General features: G+C 38.1%; 2 protein-coding genes across 6 annotated transcripts in view; both read right to left on the bottom strand.

The window, feature by feature from the left end:
• LOC146482848 (uncharacterized) lies at nt 1-11,735 on the bottom strand. The gene is made up of 3 exons (XM_085106673.1): nt 11,294-11,735; nt 2,425-2,783; nt 1-1,052 (listed from the first exon to the last, which is right to left on the bottom strand). The coding sequence occupies exons 1-3, from the start codon at nt 11,638-11,640 to the stop codon at nt 739-741; spliced, it is 1,020 nt and encodes a 339-aa protein (XP_084962799.1). The 5' UTR covers nt 11,641-11,735; the 3' UTR covers nt 1-738.
• Nucleotides 11,736-11,849: 114 nt separating this feature from the next.
• LOC146482846 (uncharacterized) overlaps nt 11,850-20,513 on the bottom strand; it is a 57,256-nt gene continuing 48,592 nt past the window's right edge. For all 5 annotated transcript variants that reach the window (XM_085106665.1, XM_085106667.1, XM_085106666.1 and 2 more), the window contains 7 exons: nt 20,376-20,462; nt 19,634-19,741; nt 18,653-18,739; nt 17,837-17,905; nt 16,233-16,310; nt 15,570-15,713; nt 11,850-15,145 (listed from right to left, as the gene is read on the bottom strand). In XM_085106665.1, coding sequence (XP_084962791.1) covers nt 15,116-15,145; nt 15,570-15,713; nt 16,233-16,310; nt 17,837-17,905; nt 18,653-18,739; nt 19,634-19,741; nt 20,376-20,462 — 603 coding nt within the window. In that variant the 3' untranslated portion in view covers nt 11,850-15,115. The remainder of the gene's footprint in view (nt 15,146-15,569; nt 15,714-16,232; nt 16,311-17,836; nt 17,906-18,652; nt 18,740-19,633; nt 19,742-20,375; nt 20,463-20,513) is intronic.

The following is a 20,513-nucleotide window of genomic DNA, read 5'->3' as shown; positions in this document are numbered from 1 at the left end:
CCTAATTCTCGTCACACGTCAATGCATAACTAACTCAACGATAGATTTTCTCAGGAACCAGTGTAAACATCGAAAAAGTTTCACACTTTTTGTTATTTTTATTATGTTATGATTGATATAGTCTAGTTTGTTTGGACGTCGGGGGACAACACAAAGGCTGGCAATTCACTTTCAGTTGGAAAATACTGCAAGTTTCGTGTTTGAAGGCTTGTGCGCTCCTACATAAACAAAACGCTTTTTAAAGAGTATTATTTCCGATTTTGCAATTTCTCAGCTTTGTGGCGATATATAGTTTTCCAGAACTTATGCTAAAATTGCGCGCGTAGAAGCGATTTAATTCTCGGAGGCACCCTCGAATGAATACTGTTTTTTTTTTTAAGACTGAAAAAGTAGATGTCCCACCCTCCCTTTCAGGGTCAAATGCTAACTTTACCCACCACACCTAAGTATTTTATTGTAAGTTTTCCTGACTCTATAGATCAATAGAGGCATGAAAAGTGCAAAACAATGCAGCCCTGATTTACTGACCATCTGATGTTTTGATCGAAAGTCCCGACTCGACCCGACCGCGCTAACAACTATTTAAAATCACCACACGATAATTGAGGGTAAATATCTGGGCTTTTCCACAGTGAGAACGAGGAATGTCTAATTTTTATCCTCTTACAAGTGGGGTCAACAGATATGTGAGGCTAATATTTAACCAGTAAATGCAGTGCAGATTCTAGAGTCCAATGCCTAGATATTGACTTGAAACACTTCAATTTCATTGATACGAAATGGGCTTTTGCCGGTGAAATAGTTGCTCTTGTCAGCATTTTCAGGACAGATAAAGCCGTTGCCAAGGTCAAGATAACTATCCCGGTCGTTGTGCCAAATAATCTGTAGGTCATAATAAATGTTGATACCAAAGGATGGTCCCCAATCTTTGTGGCATCGTATCCCTCCAGAAGCATCTCGTTTTCGATCAATCCTGATCGGCTCACCACCAGAAGGTTTAACCAGCGAAAACAGGAAGGATTGGCTGTCCTCTATGGCACTTGGTTTAATGGCTGAGTAAGGAAAACGTAGAAATGAAAGTCAAAAGGACTACTGTAAGGATTGATCAAACAACTTGAAAAGACTTGAGTGTACGATAATTCGACTGGCCAATACCAGTCTTCATCAGATTTATTAGAACAACTTACAAGTTCACAGAATATATATGTTGTAAAATGTAGTTTGATGTGACGCAGCTTTGTGTGTCTAGATAAGCAAACAGAAAAACAAAACTTGTACTGTATACATAGTAACAGATTATAGTCCGTCACGTTTGTTTATGCATAGAGGCTTAAGGGTTTTGACTTTCTGTTAACTAAGACAGTTTAATTATACCTTTAACGTTAATTTTAATTGTCTACATGACCGCATCCCAATCAGACAAAGATCGGTCAATCGACCTTAAGGTGGCCGAATACAGTTTTTTAGTGTAGAGGTGTTAGAAGGCGTTATTTGGAAACTATGTACTTCTGGACGTTCAAAATTGGTATGGTGTAAGACTAACTAAGAAGGAATGTATTTTCGTACGGGGAGTTGTTGAGCTAAGTACCGTTTCCATGGCATCGCAGCGAACTATTAAACGTCCATAAATAGTAAGTTTCCTTTATTTTTAGAAAATGTACTCATTAGATTTTTTTCATTTTTTTGTATCCAGAAAAACACACAAAACACTGACACAGTTGCACTACTTTCATGTAATTTTAACAGAGAGATCTCCTGTAAATATTGATTTTGCATCTTAATGTTTTGTGAAGATACCCTCTGTTAGATTTAGATTTCTCTTTGTAGGCGAGTTACGCTTTTAGGGAACTATTTTCATGCCAAATGTCACAAAATTCTAATGAGCGGTTCCTTAGAAAACAGTTCATTTCCACGAAAACAACCAGTCACAATTTTTTCGTCAAATGCGCATGCGTGACTTTAATTGGGTTTCATGGCAAAGATAAAAAGCATGCAAAAGGTCTTGGTGAATGAGTTTTTTGCTCGGAAAGAAAAGAAAAAGAGTCCAGAAACGAGGAACTTAGGTATTTAGGATCAAAACTTAACTTTATTATCCATTTCATGTGAAATTGAGGGATCCCTTTATCGACTGCCGTATTTGCGTACCACAGCCCTAGCGCGCGTTTCATAGCATCACTAACAGAATCTGTAAAGCGTGCGCAAACTGTGTTCTGCCACCTTAAATGGTAAGAAGTGTGTTAGACAACTCTAACAAACAAAGAGAGCGGTTTAAACCTCAATAAAACCATTTTTGGTATCAGAAACAGTTATCGGAAAACTGTCTAAAAACAACTAACAAGACTAGTTGAACATCGCTGCTTTTATAAGACCAAAGGTGAAAAGAATCAGAGAAAAAAGAATGAAAGCTATAACTAAAGTACCTACGTGATTGCCATGATTTTGAAGTGTAGCCTCCAAAGATGTATTCTCCACTTTTAATCACCACAAGCGTAGGAGATTTGTTGTCACAGCAGTGATGAAAATCGGCTGCTAGGTTCCTGATAGTGGAGGATCTGTACAATGGCAAGAAAGTAGCACTAGGAGGTAACCAGGATAGAAGGACGTCACAGTGGTGTTTATTTTTTATTATTTCAGATGATGATGGTAGTTGAAGAAGTTTTCTCTCAAGTTGAACCATAATTCCTTGAACTTGATAAAACTTTGCTTCTTTAAGGATCTCGTTTTGAACTGTGATGTCATCGGGACAAAGGAGGTCACCATCGCGAAGATAGTTTAAGATATACCTTGGCAACAGTTAAGAATATTGGTTAGATAAAATTCAACGTAGAGATAAATTAGCAGCATACTTTCGTAAGCTGTAAATATAGTATAATCTGTTCAGATGCTTTAGCTGAAAATTTGACCACTGAAAGTTTTACGAAACGGACTCTTATTCACCGGATTTACTAGCTGTAGTTAGTTTTACGAAAATGCTAGCTCAGACCTAAACTACATCAGTTTGCCCCTTCGAAAACAAAACAAAGCATGAACCTAGTTTAATGGCCTTAGCTCCCACGAGTCTCCTGTAGCTCAGTGGTAGAACATCCGAACTAGTAATCGCAAGGTCTTAGGTTCGACTCCTGATAGGAGCACTCGGATTTCTTTTTTCCGAGTATGCCTGCGTCACTTTCTAGAATAATCATTATTCTCATGTTTTCCAGTGTTACGTAATTTTTAGCTGACATCTTGTCGAAGAACACTGTGGATTTTTTTGTGAATAGATATATACACAGAACAGATATACACCGAAATGAACCGCTAACCGTGTGCCCTTGGCAAAAGCAGGCAACAGTATTAATTATTGCGTTCGAGGAACGAGGAACGAGAACGCTTCCTAATTTCGTTCGGTCTCAGTATTAGTGTAATGCATATGTACACTATAGTTTTAGTACATTGTTGTGCTCAGGGCTTCCATTGATAACAGACAGCTTTTTCGCATCTGAAGGGGCTACCCTGAGCGGTATAAATCAATGAAGGTTCTTCTTCTTCTTCTACAGCCAGGAAATTTTGAGATTTCGTCCTGTGAAGACTGCAGATTTTCCACCCTTCCAGTTTTTTTCAGGGCCGTTGAACCTTGTTTTCGTGTTCGTATGCTGCGCATTGTTGTTTTATAAGTAAACGATCGTGTTTCATTGTAAAAGTGTGCGTTTCGCAGGTTAGTCTACCTTTATTGGAAACACTTTATCGAAGTCGCAAGGAAGTTTTGTGCGACTCCCGCTGGACATCTCTGAGGTGAAGTAAATAGCCTTTGTATTCAGCGGTCATTGAGCCGAAGCAAAACACAAACTAAACTCGATATGGAGTTATTGTAAAGCGGCTAGCAGACTGTGTTCTTGTCACAACTCAAGTTCAGAGGCTTTGTTTCTTTCACTCTTCGAGGGTGACTGGAAACCTAAGACCTAACACATAAGACCTGGGAACCTAAGACGCGGAAATGCTATTATACTCGGGTCTTAGGTTTTCGGGTCTTAATTAAGTCTTAGCAGTTAGGTTTCTAGACACCTCACTCTTCGACGAACAAGGACATATACGGGATCATTTGCGATGAACAATACGGTAGCATTTTTAATGTCTCTGAATTCATGGGGTTTCTATAATAATTTTTTATGCTTGCACAAGGCTTTCGCTAGTTAGATCTGAATATTCAAAATGTTTATCACTTCATAGCGGCGGGATTTTCGCGTAGAGTTTCAAAAATTACTTTCTAGTTGCAGGTAAAGAGTAGTAGCAAGTAAAAAAAAATAAAAATAAATAAATAAATAATAGTATACCGTCTACGCTAACATTTTCATCTCTCTGAATTCTTGAGGTTTCGACAATAGGTTTTTATACCTGTGTCTGAGAACAAGACTGTCAATATGCTAATTGGATTTCAAAATGTTTATCGCTTCATAGCAGTCATAGCAGCGGGATTTTCGCCCAGCGTAGTGTATAAAAATACCTTTCTTGTTGTTAGAAAATAGCAGGAGCAAGTAGTAATAAAAAGTATACCGTCTTGTATTATAAAAGCGGTGAGGGTAAAAGGAGGAAAGAGTTTGCGGAATGGTATGTGGAATGGCGTGCGGAATGGCATAATTATGCGAAATACGATTTACGCGGGGAATAAATTAACTGAAGAGCGCATCCTGTTTTCGCGCCAATTTTATAAGAGCAGCAGTTTTTCGATGTTGCAGACTATTACAGTCAACCCAGGTCACGCGTGAACGATATTTTTGAAATTTGAACGGAGTTTTGAAATTTACATGTCAGTTTTGAAAATCGCCAACGAGATTTCAGAGTTCCCGTATAAATTTCTCTAGCTTATTGACGGTATAAAGCTATGAATTTTTCTTAACATTGCAAAATTGAATATTTCAAGAATAACTATTGTTTCCCAAGAATTGTAGGAGATAGCAAGGGGTGACAGGCCTACACGACTTCTAACAATGGAAACATTTTTGATGTGTAACCTCTTTATAGTTTTGCTCTGACAAGCATGTCATTTAGAGATTTTCCTTTTTTAAAGGAAATTAGTGGTGGCTCTTTGAAGATTTCTCGTAGGAAAGGCTGGTTTTGTATTAAGTGCCATTTTTCCATTAAAACATGTTTGAGGCTGGGCACGTTGTATATCGTGTTTACCAGTGTCCCACAGAGAAAAAAAATATCGTCAATGTAACGTTTCCAAACTGTAGGTTTTACGACGCTGTAGCAAGCAATGTGAATTTGCAAGAAAGACCGCGGTTTCGAATCTTACGATTCTCGTCAGTTGCTATTTGAAGATTTGTTATGGGGAAAGGTAGAGTGTTGTACTCAATTCCGTTCCGCCAGATAGTATATGGCAGTTTTGGATTTTTACAGCCACTAATGTAGTATGGTTGGATCGAGAATGGTGCATTCTGATTGGTCCTTGCCAGCCAGTCAGATTGCTGTAATTTCGATCCGATGTGGGCTCAAGCTATGGGTTGTGTTTTATAAGAGGTATTTAGGGACCGCTCATTTTTTATGGAATAGGATTATGGGATTTAGGGGGGGGGGGGGCACGAGAAAAAAAATGGCACTAAAGGGGGGGGGGGGGGGCTACCAAAAAAAAATGAGTGAAAGAGGGGGGGGGGGTCACCAGAAATAATTGGCTAGTAGGGGAAATTGAAAGTGGCTCAACACAGAAACAGATGAAGAAATTGAATATTATTTCCATTTTATTTAATGCGATTTTCCTAACCACTTTTAATTTGTTTTACATACTGAGGTCGAAATATGCATTTTATATGATTAACAACAACTGAGGAAATGAAGCATATCTGTTGGAAAAGCAATAATGAATATAAACTGAGGTAGACACCTATGTTTGTACAAGTTCAAATTAATATAAAAACGTATCAGTCTCACTATTGAATCATCCTTGGGGGAGTAGTTTTCTACAAAGTGGTTGTACTCTGAACTATATCAATAGATTGTTTAATGTTTTTTTTAATAGTACTCACTTTTATAAAGACTGTTGATTAGTAAATTATTTGAACCCAGGAGTATCAGTAGACTCAGTAGTATGCCTAGTGTGAACATCCAGATTAGTTTTAATAATAGAACTGTTGTTGGTGACTTCAGTTGACGGTAAATCTGAGCCGTAAGCCATCTTCAGAAAAGCTTGTAACTGTCATTTTTAATAGCAGTACTTTAATATCCAGGCGCGTAGGAGGGGGGGTTCGAGGGGTTCGAACGAACCCCCTTTACAGATCAGTAATGGCGGAAGAAAAAGCACTTAATGAGAAGGTTGAGCAATTACATGAGGTGTACCATGCGAGAGAGTAGAATGTCTGCCCTGGTTCTAATGCATATCAAATATGATATGTCTGTCAATTTTGACGAGATAGTCAATTTGTTCGAAGGCCTACACCCGAGAATGATGCAGGTTACCAGCTTGGTGTATGACTATCAGTAGATCGAATAGCTATCAGAACTCGACAGGGTGCGGAATGTACATTGAACTTTCTTGTTTAAGTTGAAACAATTATGCCGCAGAAATGATGTATATAGCTCAAAAAGCTGCTGTAAAACAAATTTGTGATTTGCCTAAAATGGGTCTCAAAATGCAGGAAATGAGGTTTCTGGGAACCTAGATTTTCAAAAATTTCCGGGGGAGCATGCCCCCGGACCCCCCTAGTAAGCAAGATTTGGGGCTCAACGAACACCCCTATCTAACCCTTACCTACGCGACTGATATCTGTGCGTCCGCTGTTTTTTTCTGTTTAATATGACTCGTAATCGTTGATTGGTATGCTTCGATCCGTATTTTGTTAGTCAAATCTGTACGTGTATTAATTGTTTCTACTCGAAGCGGAGTAATTTCACGTTAACCATTTGCTTGATTAATTTTTATAGTTTCTTTGAGAATCTAAATGGAAATTTAGGGTTTGTTATTGCCGTAAACGTGTTGCTATCTATAAAACGTTTTTTTAAACAAGAGAAATCTTTACCTAAGTAGAGAACGGTTACTTGTTAATAGTACTGTAAAGAAATCACAGTAACAATTACGTTTATCTTTGATATAAACAGTACATAAGCGTTTTGTTAAAGTTAGGAGTATGATTTGTTTCTGGTTGGGCGGGAGGGAAGGGGGGGGGGGGGGTCATCAGAAAAAAATAGTTCTGCTGGGGGGGGGGGGGCATGTGGAAAAAAATTGCATGCTAGGGGGGGGTCATACAGTTTCGTAGTGGCAATTAACCAAATCCCACCAGCCCCCCCATGCTCATAAAAAATGAACGGTCCCTTAAGTGAGATATTTTGTAATTTCTTTTGTAACTTTTAATAATTTTTTAGTCTAAAATAAATATACACAATTGGGTAGGTTTCTACCCTCGGTGTTAGCAGAATATGCTGTGTAATTTGCGTGTATTTTTTGATAGACTATATACATTTTGTACAGTAGAAGACTGTGTTTTAATGTGTTAATCAAGTGGTTTCACGCGTTAGAACGGGGCTCTGTCTGGAAAAAAATCACAGTAGGAGATAGCAAGGGGTGACAGGCCTACACGACTTCTAACAATTGAAACATTTTTGATGTGTAACCTCTTTATATTTTTGCATGTCATTTAGAGATTTTCCTTTTTTAAAGGAAATTAGTGGTGGCTCTTTGAAGATTTCTCGTAGGAAAGGCTGGTTTTGTATTAAGTGCCATTTTTCCATTAAAACATGTTTGAGGCTGGGCACGTTTTAATCGTGTTTACCAGTGTCCCACAAAGAAAAAAAATTTTCGTCAATGTAACGTTTCCAAACTGTAGGTTTTACGACGCTGTAGCAAGCAATGTGAGTTTGCAAGCAAGACCGCGGTTTCGAATCTTACGATTCTCGTCAGTTGCTATTTGAAGATTTGTTATGGGGAAAGGTAGAGTGTTGTACTCAATTCCGTTCCGCCGGATAGTATATGGCAGTTTTGGATTTTTATAGCCACTAATGTAGTATGGTAGGATCTGACGAGAATCGTAAGATTCGAAACCGCGGTCTTGCTTGCAAACTCACATTGCTTGCTACAGCGTCGTAAAACCTACAGTTTGGAAACGTTACATTGACGAAAATTTTTTTTCTCTGTAGGACACTGGTAAACACGATATACAACGTGCCCAGCCTCAAACATGTTTTAATGGAAAAATGGCACTTAATACAAAACCAGCCTTTCCTACGAGAAATCTTCAAAGAGCCACCACTAATTTCCTTTAAAAAAGGAAAATCTCTAAATGACATGCTTGTCAGAGCAAAAATATAAAGAGGTTACACATCAAAAATGTTTCCATTGTTAGAAGTCGTGTAGGCCTGTCACCCCTTGCTATCTCCTACTTTTTTTCAGTTAATGCGTCTTTTCCAGAGAAATGTCCAACATTCCATTCACACGTTGGCCATTACAAAGAGAAATTCGAATGTTCATTTCACTCTTGGAAATACTGTTCACGCGTGACCTGGGTTGACTGTAGAAAATATACGCCTGGGATAGAACATGTCTGATCGCTGGTTAGGAAGTGAGAGTGAAGAAATCGATGAAGTTTCGCATTCAAGGAACTAAGAATAAATTAAATTTCTAGTTGACAAAAAGAACGTGGCAGCGAGTAGCCTAGACAAAAAGCAACACCAGACTGGAGAAATAACATCAGTCCAAGGCCAAAACTATTATGTAAGAAATTTTAAATTTAAACTCGGTCATTTTATCAGACTCTTTGACGGTTACAATTTGTACAACTCATGGGAAAAATATGTTCTACTTTTTCTGACCTTACATTTTTGTCGAGCGACGAGTACGCAAGTCACTGTTGAGCTGCTGAGCTAGCTACCTAGCTATTTAATACGGCGATACGATTCAGGTAGCTATAGTTCAGTTACGCGTTATCGAACTAAACATATCCGTTTTTAATTAAGGTCTTTCAGTGCCAGACGTCCCAACCTAAAATGAGATTTAAAAGCGAAAAAGCCCTAGCGCAAAAAAGCAGATGACAAGTATGGTATCTAATTATCGACACTGGTTGTGTGAAAGGTTGTGAAACTATTCTTATCGCAAATGCATTTTGGTCAAATTGTTGTTCATTTTCCCGCTCATGATAAATGAATCATCGAGCATACAGGGTATGAGAATTGATCTTTTACCGAGGGTTTAAAAAAAAAAAGAAAAAAATGTTTGTTATTTGCCCTCGGTAAAGGATCAATCTTGCCCTGAGAAGACTTCACGCTGCCACGTTATTTTTGTCAACCGAAGTCGCATGGAGTAAAGTGAACATGACATTTAATTTACTACGGATTTACTCATAGTTCCTTGAATGCGAAAACTATAAACAGTTTTCATCGCTTTCTTTACCCTCACTTCTTCCAAATCAACAATCAGACGATCAAATCCTCGAATTGTTGTTAATATTTAGCAAGAGTCCGCAGCATCAAAAAAGCTGCTGCTCTTATAAAATTGGCGCGAAAACATGATGCGCTCTTCAGTTAATTTATTTCCCACGTTAATCGTATTTTGCATAATTATGCCATTCCGCACGCCATTCCACATACCATTCCGCAAACTCATTCTTCCTTTTACCCTCACCGTTGTAAAAGTACGTTCCTCATTAAAGACCGTACGTTACGAAAAAGAAACTTGCAAACGTCACGCAACCTGAATTTTTCTCTGCCAGATCCGTCACGTACTCGGCTTTGCCCAGATGTTTCTTTACCCTCAAAATTAAGATTTTTGTTTGCCCATTAACTTTGCTTTATTCAGGCTGGGTTAGCAGCGGTAGAACTGTGGTTATTAATTTGGAAAGAAAACTTCAAATGTTCTGTGAAGATGATGATTATTACACAGGCCCGTAGCAAGGCTAAAACAACTGAGGGGGCTTAGCAAAATGGTTAAACAAAACTACCCACCCCACCTCTCGCCCCTTTACTAAAAAAAACCCAGACTGATTAGGGAGTACAGACTGATTGGGGAGTTTCTAAGATGCAACGCGAACATAAAAAAACCCCAGTAGATTTAGTAAGTAAAACAATAAATTTGCACCTGTATCACCCTTTTTGGTACATTTTTTTGCCGTTTCTTTTACGTGGACTACCACCTGAAGTTTCCTAATTTCACGTTTGAAGAAGGATGTAAATAAACGACGGCAAATTTTTTCTTCTCTTAAAATTTGGCCTGAACCGGGCAGTCAGAATCCGACTGCAGGAGAATTTTTTCTCTAGCTCCCGAGAGTACATATTTTTGTGGCTTTCGACAACGGGCGAACACTAAATTGTTATACACTAAGGAGGTCTATTTATAAGGACATTGTATTGCTGTAAATGAGCCGGGATGTCTTAGAAAACAAGTATTTTATTTCAAAAGCTTTTACAGCTTGAGATTGGTTGATTTCGATCCATTTTGGTTCTTATTTCCGATTCACAAGGTAGGAGTGCCTTTGTTGCTGTTGTATACTGTATAAAAACAAACTGTTAGCGAAGGAAACTGAAAGGTAGGACACAACTTTTTAAAGGTTGTGAAAAGGCACTTGCAGCGTCAGAGTTCAAGACTGATTGCTGCACATTAATTTGGTTTAATTATTATTATTTTTTGGCACATCGTTTTTTAACTATTCTGGGGGGGGGGGGGGGGAGGGGAGGCCCCAGCCTCCCTTCCCTGCCCCTCCCCCTGCTACGGGCCGGTTACAATAAAGAATAGCTGCATAAAGAGTAAAAGAAAAAAAAAAAAACTTAAAACGAATTAAGTCAAATTAAAACGAACAGGAAAGGGCCCACCATACCTAAGTTTTGTGCTATACAAAAAAGCGAACGCACTCCAATAATCTGTAATTACTACTAGTAAAATAAACAGTAAATTCAACAACTTGCATAATTATATTCAACAATTTGAATTAATTATCTACAATGCATGCAACAGATTAACTTGTCATTTAACCGGATGACGGTATTTTAAAATTTCACTGTCTGATTTCATTCTACGGCAAATCCAACTACAACACACGTTATTTTCATTGAACTTCAATTCTTCGCTCTTTTCCGTAGCAATTTTTATAATTTCAACTTTAACAAACGCTATTTTCATTCAAAGAGCAATATTCATTCAGATGTTCATTCACCGCTATTTTTATTAAGTAAAAATATTCAAACCCGAAATCAGTAAGCTTATTTGTTAGCCTCTAACTTTTGAAAGTTCCCGGACCACGTGAAATATATTCATTGAATTGAACGAAATTGTAGCGTCCCCATCCGACTCCTACTCTAAAATACCGACGGTGGAGGATATGTAGAGAGAACTTCTTACCGGAATAGTTTCCCATCTCGGTCGATAAAATATGCTCCATCTTCTTTGTCTTGTTTTAACTCGTGCCTCCCAGAAAACATTGCACACAGCATTGAATCTGGGTCTTTTCGCAGAGTATCCAGTGTTGTTTTATAGATTTTACCGCCGACGTTCAATTTGACCGTGCTGTTGAAGTGTACTTCATTCAAGATTTTGGTCAACTCCTGGAAAGCTGATTCTTTTTTCCTTAACTCGCCAAGGTCTTGCTTCAGAAATTCGCGAGCTTCATTCATAAGGTGTTGTGCTTGGGATATTTTTGCAAAGGCTAAATTAAATAAGCCCAAGTCTTGTTCGTCTATCGATGCCATACTTCCACCTTTCCTCTCGTACAAAGGTGAGTATACTGAGCCTATTTCAATTAATTATAAAACAGCAGTAGGGATAGCATTGACCGTACAACTGTAAGCAACTGAATTGAGAAGCGTGCAGAAAAGAGACAAATTATGAAATGCCTGAATTGATGACAACACGCATGAATAGACCCATTCGGCTAACGCAATGTTGTACGCAATTCAGATCCCCCGGAATTAAGATTCTTTGTTTATTACATTTGCATTATAATGTAGCATTCACATTTAAATGATATGGAAATACTTAGAACAAATTTATGCCCAAAGGATTTCTATGCGTCTGCCCTCTAATAGATCATAAGTGGGAACCAATTTTAGAGCCTATTATATAATTCTTTATCTGGTACTCTATGGATGGTTTGCAAATGACGTCATGGCGGCCATGTTGGTGTATTTTGTACTCTATTTGGAATAACGACAAATACAGTATATTGTTGACTATGACCTGCTAAGTTAGCTCATTTCTCATCCCATCGGCACGCACTAGAATACCGACAAATACAGTATATTAAAAATAAGTTTACTTCCATTTTTATGCAAACTAAGTGAATTTTCTTTTGTTTTGTACACAAACATAGCAGCAATGTAAACCACCTATTCGGCACGCACTAAAATACCGACATATACAGTATATTTTTCAAAAATATCTGACCATGAACTGTTAAGTTAGCTCATTTTTCATCTCGTACTCTATTCGGCACGCACTAGAATACCAACAAATACAGTATATCAAAAATAAGTTAACTCCATTTCTATGCAAACTGAGTGAATTTTCTTTTGTTTTGTACACCAACAAAGCAGCAATGTAAACCACCTATTCGGCACGCACTAAAATACCGACATATACAGTATATTTTTCAAAAATATCTGACTATGAACTGTTAAGTTAGCTCATTTTTCATCTCGTACTCTATTCGGCACGCACTAGAATACCGACAAGTACAGTATATTAAAAATAAGTTTACTTCCATTTTTATGCAAACTAAGTGAATTTTCTTTTGTTTTGTACACAAACATAGCAGCAATGAAAACCACCTATTCGGCACGCACTAAATACCGACATATACAGTATATTTTTCAAAAATACCTGACTATGAACTGTTAAGTTAGCTCATTTTTCATCTCGTACTCTATTCGGCACGCACTTGAATACCGACAAATGCCGTATATTAAAAAAAAATACTAATAGTCTGACTATGGACTGTTAAGTTAGCTCATTCTTAAGTGTCGTACTCTATTCAGCACGCACTAGAACACCGACAAATGCAGTATACGGCATATGACAAGAAAAGAAAAGCCATCATAAATATGGATCGGATCATTGGATAGGATAATCGGAATAAAGTGAAATAAAGTCCAATGACAGCAACAAGAAAACAAAAATCTTTTGCGGGCCGGGGACGGCGGCTGAGTTATGTTTTGTTTTTTCTTCTTTTGCCTTATCATGCTACTTTTTCTTTTTCTGTGAATGAACCCATGCGGGGAGCCTCTAATAAAAGCGTCATCACCATTCATTTTTAAACGTGGTTTGTCTTAAGCCAATTTGTGGTTAGGGATTGTGTAATAATTAGCAGGAAGGGGGGGGGGGGGGGTTGAGAAATGGGAAAGAGATGGTGAGAAATAAGGTTTCACCCCCTCACAACCCAGAAGAAAATTAAATACAAACCCCGCTTCATACCAAAGGTAAGTAAGATGCAATCCCCCCCCCCCCCCCCCCAATTTGTATGTAAACATTGTTGAATTTTTCTCTTCTTTTTTATTGGTGAGGGTAAAAGGCGGGAAAAGTTTGCGGAATGGTATGTGGCATGGCGTGCGGAATGGCATAATTATGCGAAATACGATTTACGCGGGGAACAAATTAACTGAAGAGCGCATCCTGTTTTCGCGCCAATTTTATAAGAGCAGCAGTTTTTTCGATGTTGCGGACTATTAAACAACCAAACAACGGATCGAGGATTAGAAAATATACGCGCGGGATAGAACATGTCTGATCGCTGGTTAGGAAGTGAGAGTGAAGAAATCGATAAAGTTTCGCATTCAAGGAACTAAGAATAAATTAAATTTCTAGTTGACAAAAAGAACGTGGCAGCGAGTAGCCTAGACAAAAAGCAACACCAGACTGGAGAAATAACATCAGTCCAAGGCCAAAACTATTATGTGAGAAATTTTAAATTTAAACTCGGTCATTTCATCAGACTCTTTGACGGTTACAATTTGTACAACTCATGGGAAAAATATGTTCTACTTTTTCTCACCTTACATTTTCGTCGAGCGACGAGTACGCAAGTCACTGTTGAGCTTCTGAGCTAGCTACCTAGCTATTCATTACGGCGATTCAGGTAGCTATAGTTCAGTTACGCGTTATCGAACTGAACATATCCGTTTTTAATTAAGGTCTTTCAGTGTCAGACTTCCAAACCTAAAATGATATTTAAAAGCGAGAAAGCCCAAGAGCAAAAAAGCAGATGACAAGTATGGTGTCTAATTATCGACACTGGTTGTGTGAAAGGTTGTGAAACTATTCTTATCGCAAATGCATTTTAGTCAAATTGTTGTTCATTTTCCCGCCCATGATAAATGAATCATCGAGCATACAGGGTATGAGAATTGATCTTTTACCGAGGGTTTGAAAAAAAGAAAAAAATGTGTATTATTTGCCCTCGGTAAAGGATCAATCTTTGTCCTGAGAAGACTTCACGCTGCCACGTTATTTTTGTCAACCGAAGTCGCATGGAGTAAAGTGAACATGAAATTTAATTTACTACGGATTTACTCATAGTTCCTTGAATGCGAAAACTATAAACAGTTTTCATCGCTTTCTTTACCCTCACTTCTTCCAAATCAACAATCAGACGATCAAATCCTCGAATTGTTGTTAATATTTAGCAAGAGTCCGCAGCATCAAAAAAGCTGCTGCTCTTATAAAATTGGCGCGAAAGTTCAGTTCAGTTAATTTATTCCCTGCGTAAATCGTATTTCGCATAATTATGCCATTCCGCACGCCATGCCACATACCATTCCGCAAACTCTTTCCGCCTTTAACCCTCACCGCTTTTTTATTCATTCTTTTGCACATACTCTGATATAATTTTGTTTGCCTTAAAAGAGTGGCCAAAGAACCATCACATTTGTTGCAGAAGCAAAACTGATAATTACAAAATGCACGTTTGTTGTAAAACGTAAAAATCAACAACAAAAATAAATACTCTAAAAAAGTGTAATCTTCGGACGGGTTTCTTTTAGGAGAGATTTAATGAAACGCGTGCGACATTTTGGGGTTTAATTATGAATGGCGGCCACACTTATTTTAACCAAATTGGCTCCTTTGGTAAATAAATATTATTCTCCAATAAATTAGAGCCTGCTTTAAATTGAACTGTTTCTCTTTGAGCGGCGTTATCTCTCGACTTTTACGTCACGTCTCTGTGTCCATCTAGTATGATCCTAACAGCTGAGCCGTTAACTACAAGTAAAAAGTAAATAAATATAAATAAATAAATAAAACAAAAAAAGAAACACGAATCTATTTTCAATTTACATGAAATAATCTTCACAACTTTGTAACAAACAAGACGCTTACAATTTACCAACATTATTACAGCAAGTGTGATATTGTTCTAGATATGGAAGTTCAAATTTATAGGCGATGGTCAAGCTGGACGAAAAGAGCAGCAACCAGGCCACACCAACGTCTCTAAACTAAAAGAATATATTAAGGTCACGCACGACCCTTCCTATGAATAAATTCATAAAACAAATTTCTTGCCGGGTAAGTGTTTAGTTCTGAAGCTTGAAATCTCTGAATTTTGAGAGTCGATCCTACTGAATCTTAATAGAAGTTGTTGAGGGCTACAGGTACCATAAACAAGTGGAATAGAGAAACTTACATTCTTAAACTTGCTGGTCAGTTCCGCCGTTAGCTCGTCTTCGGTCATTCCACGAGGCACCAGGGAGCTAAGAGAGGATGACGGGTTCGTGTTTAGATACTTGTCAAGTTTGTCTCGCGGTAAGTAGTCTTGTCTTGCCTTCATCTGCACGAGATAAAAATACAAGAAAATATTTGCTGCACTGGATTGTTGTATTTTATATTAACTCATGGAAAACTAAACTAACACTCCAAGAAAGCTGTTATTTTACCACATTTACGACACGCACATACACAAGTCCCGCATCCATTTATATAATTATTGAAATGTGTTTTTTTTTTAATTTAATTAAATAAATAAATAAATAAATAAATACATAAATTAGATTAATGGATAGATGGATGAATTCTCGCTCCAGTTTATTTCACATTATACCCGTTAAAAGATTGCAGTTATGAAGGCTTTAGCAACATTCTAGCTTGTGTATTGTTACGTCTTTGCTATCTATGCTAAAACTCTAAGGGAATCTGATAATCTAATCAAAGACAATTTCCCGCAGGAACTTATAGAAATTGGGCAGACTTCAACTAGAAATATTTCTTGATATTTTCTGATGTGGAAGAACTCATTAGTCAAGATTGGTGGTAAGACTGTCTTCTACAAGCACTGTGTAAGTATTCTTACCTTTGGTGCAGGAAGTTCCTCTCCTCTTCTAGCGTCTGATAATCGGACGAAAACTGAGCTCCCCTCCACATACTTGATCTTGGATACACAAAGCCAGACAAGTTAAAATACAACAAACAATTGGTTTTAATTTTACAGTCTTTGAACTTGACTAAGCCGAATTTCCGCATGGCACTGGATAGACATATGGGAAAAACTGTAACTTCTGTAGCAGTTAATTCAGTGATGAGGATAGAAGTGCCGACATATTAGAAGAAATTTCAGACGTTTTCGGGGTTACCCAACGACAGAAATGACCACGTGACCATGTTTATCCTACATTTGCCGCTCGCTGTTTTCAGTTTCTCAGCAAAATTGAGTAGTTTTACCGCGTTGGCATGAAAGGCCAGGATTTTTTTTTGCACTATTCTCATCGATGTACTCATTTATTTTTGCAAGAAAACACATGCGAATCTCACGTTTGCCATTCGTCGTGAGCGCGATTCTCAATCTCTTTAATAATGAAGGGTTAAGACCGCAACTTATGGAATTGTTGTTAATTAATCTTCGATGAATGATTAGACAAATCAAACTGATCTCTGGAGTTTTGTTGCCACTTAAAACTAGTTCTAATAAATCTTAGAAATTCCAAGTGGAGAATTAAATATCATAACTTCGAATTGGGGGAAAAGACGCGTACCACTTTAACCACCTAAACTAAACCAAGACAAAACACCAGCTTAATCTAATATTCCCTAAAGCGGAGGTGACTGCTTAAAAAGTGTATATACCAAAAGCGAGATAGGATTCTTCAAAATAAGACAGCAAGCCATTCTATTTTTTTTTTTTTTTTGCGGGAAGTTAGGGATACTTGCTATCATCAGCTAAACAAGCTGGTCAGGACGCGCGAAAAACAATATCTGATTCAGTATGCTACACTATATTACACATAATCATGATCTGCTTCATTTCATTCGAGAAAGCACCCCCCTCCCTCACGCCCTCCCCCCCCCCCCCCCCATCCTTCCCCCGGCTTGGTGAGTTCTCCCCCTATATAAGCTACAAAGGTATGTACGCCGCCAAAGTGTACAAGTTTTGAGCCATTTTGGCCTGGAAATGGGAATAGATTAAATGTGTATGGATTTTATAAAAACGGGTATAGATTCTATAGACCAGGCCCCAGTTGTTCAAAGGGTGGATAATTTTATCCACTGGATAAGTCGCTATCCAGCGGAGCAAATGTACTTCAACCAATGCTTTTGGCAAGTTTTCCACACAATCCCACAATTAAATTTGACATATGCTTCTACTCCAATCACAAATTATAGGAATATCGTGAAAATCTTGCACACATTTAATCTGCCGGATAGCGAACTATCCAGTGGATAAAATTATCCGCTCTTTGAACAACTGCGGCCAGATCTGAAAATAAGTCTGAATTTTAAAGGCCAGATGTGATAAACAGTACTTGAAAATTACATTATTTTAGTCCGAAATAGGCTCAGGGTTTGGAGAACTGCCCACCAAAACTTCCGAGGGGTCCTCCCCGGGGGTTGCAGACCGTACACCAAAAAACAAAGGCTCACTCTTTTTTAGCAAAACAACGTTAAGTTCTAAATTCTTACCACCTTCCTACGCCGAAAGTTGGCCAGCACATTAGCGCAACTGTCGCTTTGAAGTGAATTAATCACAACCTGCAAATAACAAACAAGGAAAGATATGAGGATGATGTATTATTCGGTGAGTGACACAGGCATACTCAGAAAAAGGAAATCCGAGTGCTCCTAATTAAGCTTCAATTTGGGAACAAATTCCATACATTGTTTTGTATTTTAACGCATTTTAGAATTAATGTTGCTTCATTTTCTCTGAAAAATGCGTCTTTATCCCCAATTTTCTTTTAGGATGCCAACAGCCCTTGATAAGGTCTACTTTCCCCGCATAGTCTCAATCTTAGCAAAAATACCTACGTATAGTAGCAAGCACCGTCCTTAAACGTGTCGAATTCTGACTTGAAAATTCGTTAAAACAACATTTTAACCTTTTCCTAAGCCAGAGTCCGAGAGGTTCAAATTTTTATTATGTCCATCCCTGACTGCAAGTTTGAGATTTTTAATTTTTGCTTTTGTTTTGTTAATTTTATTTACTGTTCTGATACGGGAAACTGGCTACTGCGTCGCGTCACTAGTACTGATTCATTCGTTTTACATCGCAAAAATTCCAAGCCTTCGCAAATTCATGCATTTCTTTCTGACCAATCGAACTGAGTATTTTTCTTTCTTTCGTAACTTCAACAACTTATGTAGGTAAAAAGTCGTCATTATTATGAAATAGCTGTTCTATTCAAACTTTTCTCTCTATTTTCATGAGAAGAACGAGAAAATGACGGAGGGCTAAAAGCAGTGTTTCTCAAACGCTAGAGACTTCAGGATAGATCCTACCTCAGGGGGGTCCCCTGCGTACAGAGGAAGCTGATAAGAACCACCCATAACGTAACCCTCATTGAACACTTGAACAGCGGTCCACGCCTATGAAGAAACACCACAAAACAATCAAATAATTACAGCTAGATAAATGAAGAAAGTATACGGTGAAATAAAAATCCAAAGCAGATGGTCTTAATGTAGGACACTCACGATGTATGGGTACAACATCTACAAGGATTCGACTTGAACGGGTACAGAATGCAAGAAAAATTTTATTGTTATTCAATGCTTTTTTTTTTGTAAACATGACGTAATTCAATCCTTGAATTGCAAGGTTGTATAAAATAAACTATTTATGTCTCTATCTATCTATCATTCGTTTACGTTTTAAAATCCAGCGCTTTAAACTTAAGAGTGTGCGTTTCTAAAATTGTCCCACCTTCCGGAGCAGAATAGACTGCTAGTAGAGGCCCACTCCAGCTATCAAGAAAGGGAGTGCAAGAAATCAACGGCCAGGTTCAAAGATGGTACAGTGTATGAACAAAACGCCTGTCTTCCGCACATTATGTTACGGATCCAAAATGGATCGCGTAAATTGCCAACACGTCCACAGTTTAGTCTGCAGACACCTAGTCTCCATTCAAAGCCGTAAATCCAGTCGCCATGTAACGCGTCTCCCGGCAAAGGCAAGCAACGACCAAAGAAACTGAACCAGTGAGAAAACAATGTTTATTTTTGGGTTATTTATTTATCAGAACTATTTGGAAGTTCCTTTGTAGTGCACATACATGGCCGTGTCAATCGACCCCAGTTTGATGTTTTCACTCTTTTCAATTCAGAAGAGCTATCGTGAGGTATTGCTAATAACAATGTATACGTTGGTTCTAATCTTTGAGAGTAAAATTATTGAACTCAACTACTGAGCAGTGCAATCGTGTGGTGCTGAGCTACGGTCCTGCCATTTAGAGGAAACTATAGCAATCGTCATCCGCCTACCTGTCCTTGTAAACTGTAGCTTGTTTTACTTTGACTAGAATCCACTATCAACTCGTGTAAATGGATAATAATCACCATGTATCTGTGGTATGTACGACGAGGAAAAACCTGTCAAACAAAACCAAATAAAAATTTATCGATGCAGATGTCGTGATTCGCGCTTTAACTGCAAGCAGCTTATTGAGGTCTTTCTAAATTGTGTAGAAAGTTGGCAAAGAACGTGTGACTATATTAAACCTTAAAAACTGACAAGTCTTGAAAAGGAGGGGTTCACATTTCAGCGCATGTGCATGAACCTAAATGCTTTTTTCTCTGTCTCATCAACTTTATGGCCTTAAAAATCCAAAAACATGTACAGAAAATGCTAGTGGATTGTACTCATATTGTCGACATTGAATTTAGTGTTGACCAGTAGGATTTACTCCACCGTTGATGTGTTTTCAGTTATTTGCATGCGAAATAACGCAATAATATGAAAAATTGCCACCCGAGTTACCTATTCCCTTTCGAATGGTTCATAAATAACGAACTAAATTAAACGTGCTTGGGTCATAGCGAGCAAAGGCGAAACAGTATTTTGATTCATGGACATGCGCAGAACCGTGAACCCCTCCCTTTAGTGCTATGCTTAGTCATTAGCTACAGGGTATAATCTCGAAAACATTTTAACTGTAAGAAGTTACTGAGCTCTTACGTTGAAAGTTGAAAAAGCGCGTGTCCAAATGCAACTGTATAAACTGACCTTAAGTCCCTCACGCCAGACAGGAGATGCTACACTACTTGAGAACAGCGGTCGTGTTACATAATTTAAAGGGTCCTCTCGTCCGCCCTGTGAAATTGGCAAATGACACAGAATAACAAGATACAGACATTATAACGC

Source organism: Pavona decussata, unplaced genomic scaffold (assembly GCF_977016875.1).
Source record: "Pavona decussata unplaced genomic scaffold, jaPavDecu1.1 SCAFFOLD_42, whole genome shotgun sequence".
Lineage (NCBI taxonomy): Eukaryota > Metazoa > Cnidaria > Anthozoa > Scleractinia > Agariciidae > Pavona > Pavona decussata.
This window is presented reverse-complemented; position numbering and strand designations above follow the sequence as displayed.

What these genes read in the sequence shown, in the direction of transcription:
- LOC146482848 (XM_085106673.1), bottom strand. Translation starts at nt 11,640, where the DNA reads ATGGCATCGATAGACGAACAAGACTTGGGCTTATTTAATTTAGCCTTT. An exon ending in CGAGATGGGAAACTATTCCG is followed by an intron (nt 2,784 to 11,293) that starts GTAAGAAGTTCT and finishes ACTGTTGCCAAG; the next exon opens with GTATATCTTAAACTATCTTC. An exon ending in TTCAAAATCATGGCAATCAC is followed by an intron (nt 1,053 to 2,424) that starts GTAGGTACTTTA and finishes TTCCTTACTCAG; the next exon opens with CCATTAAACCAAGTGCCATA.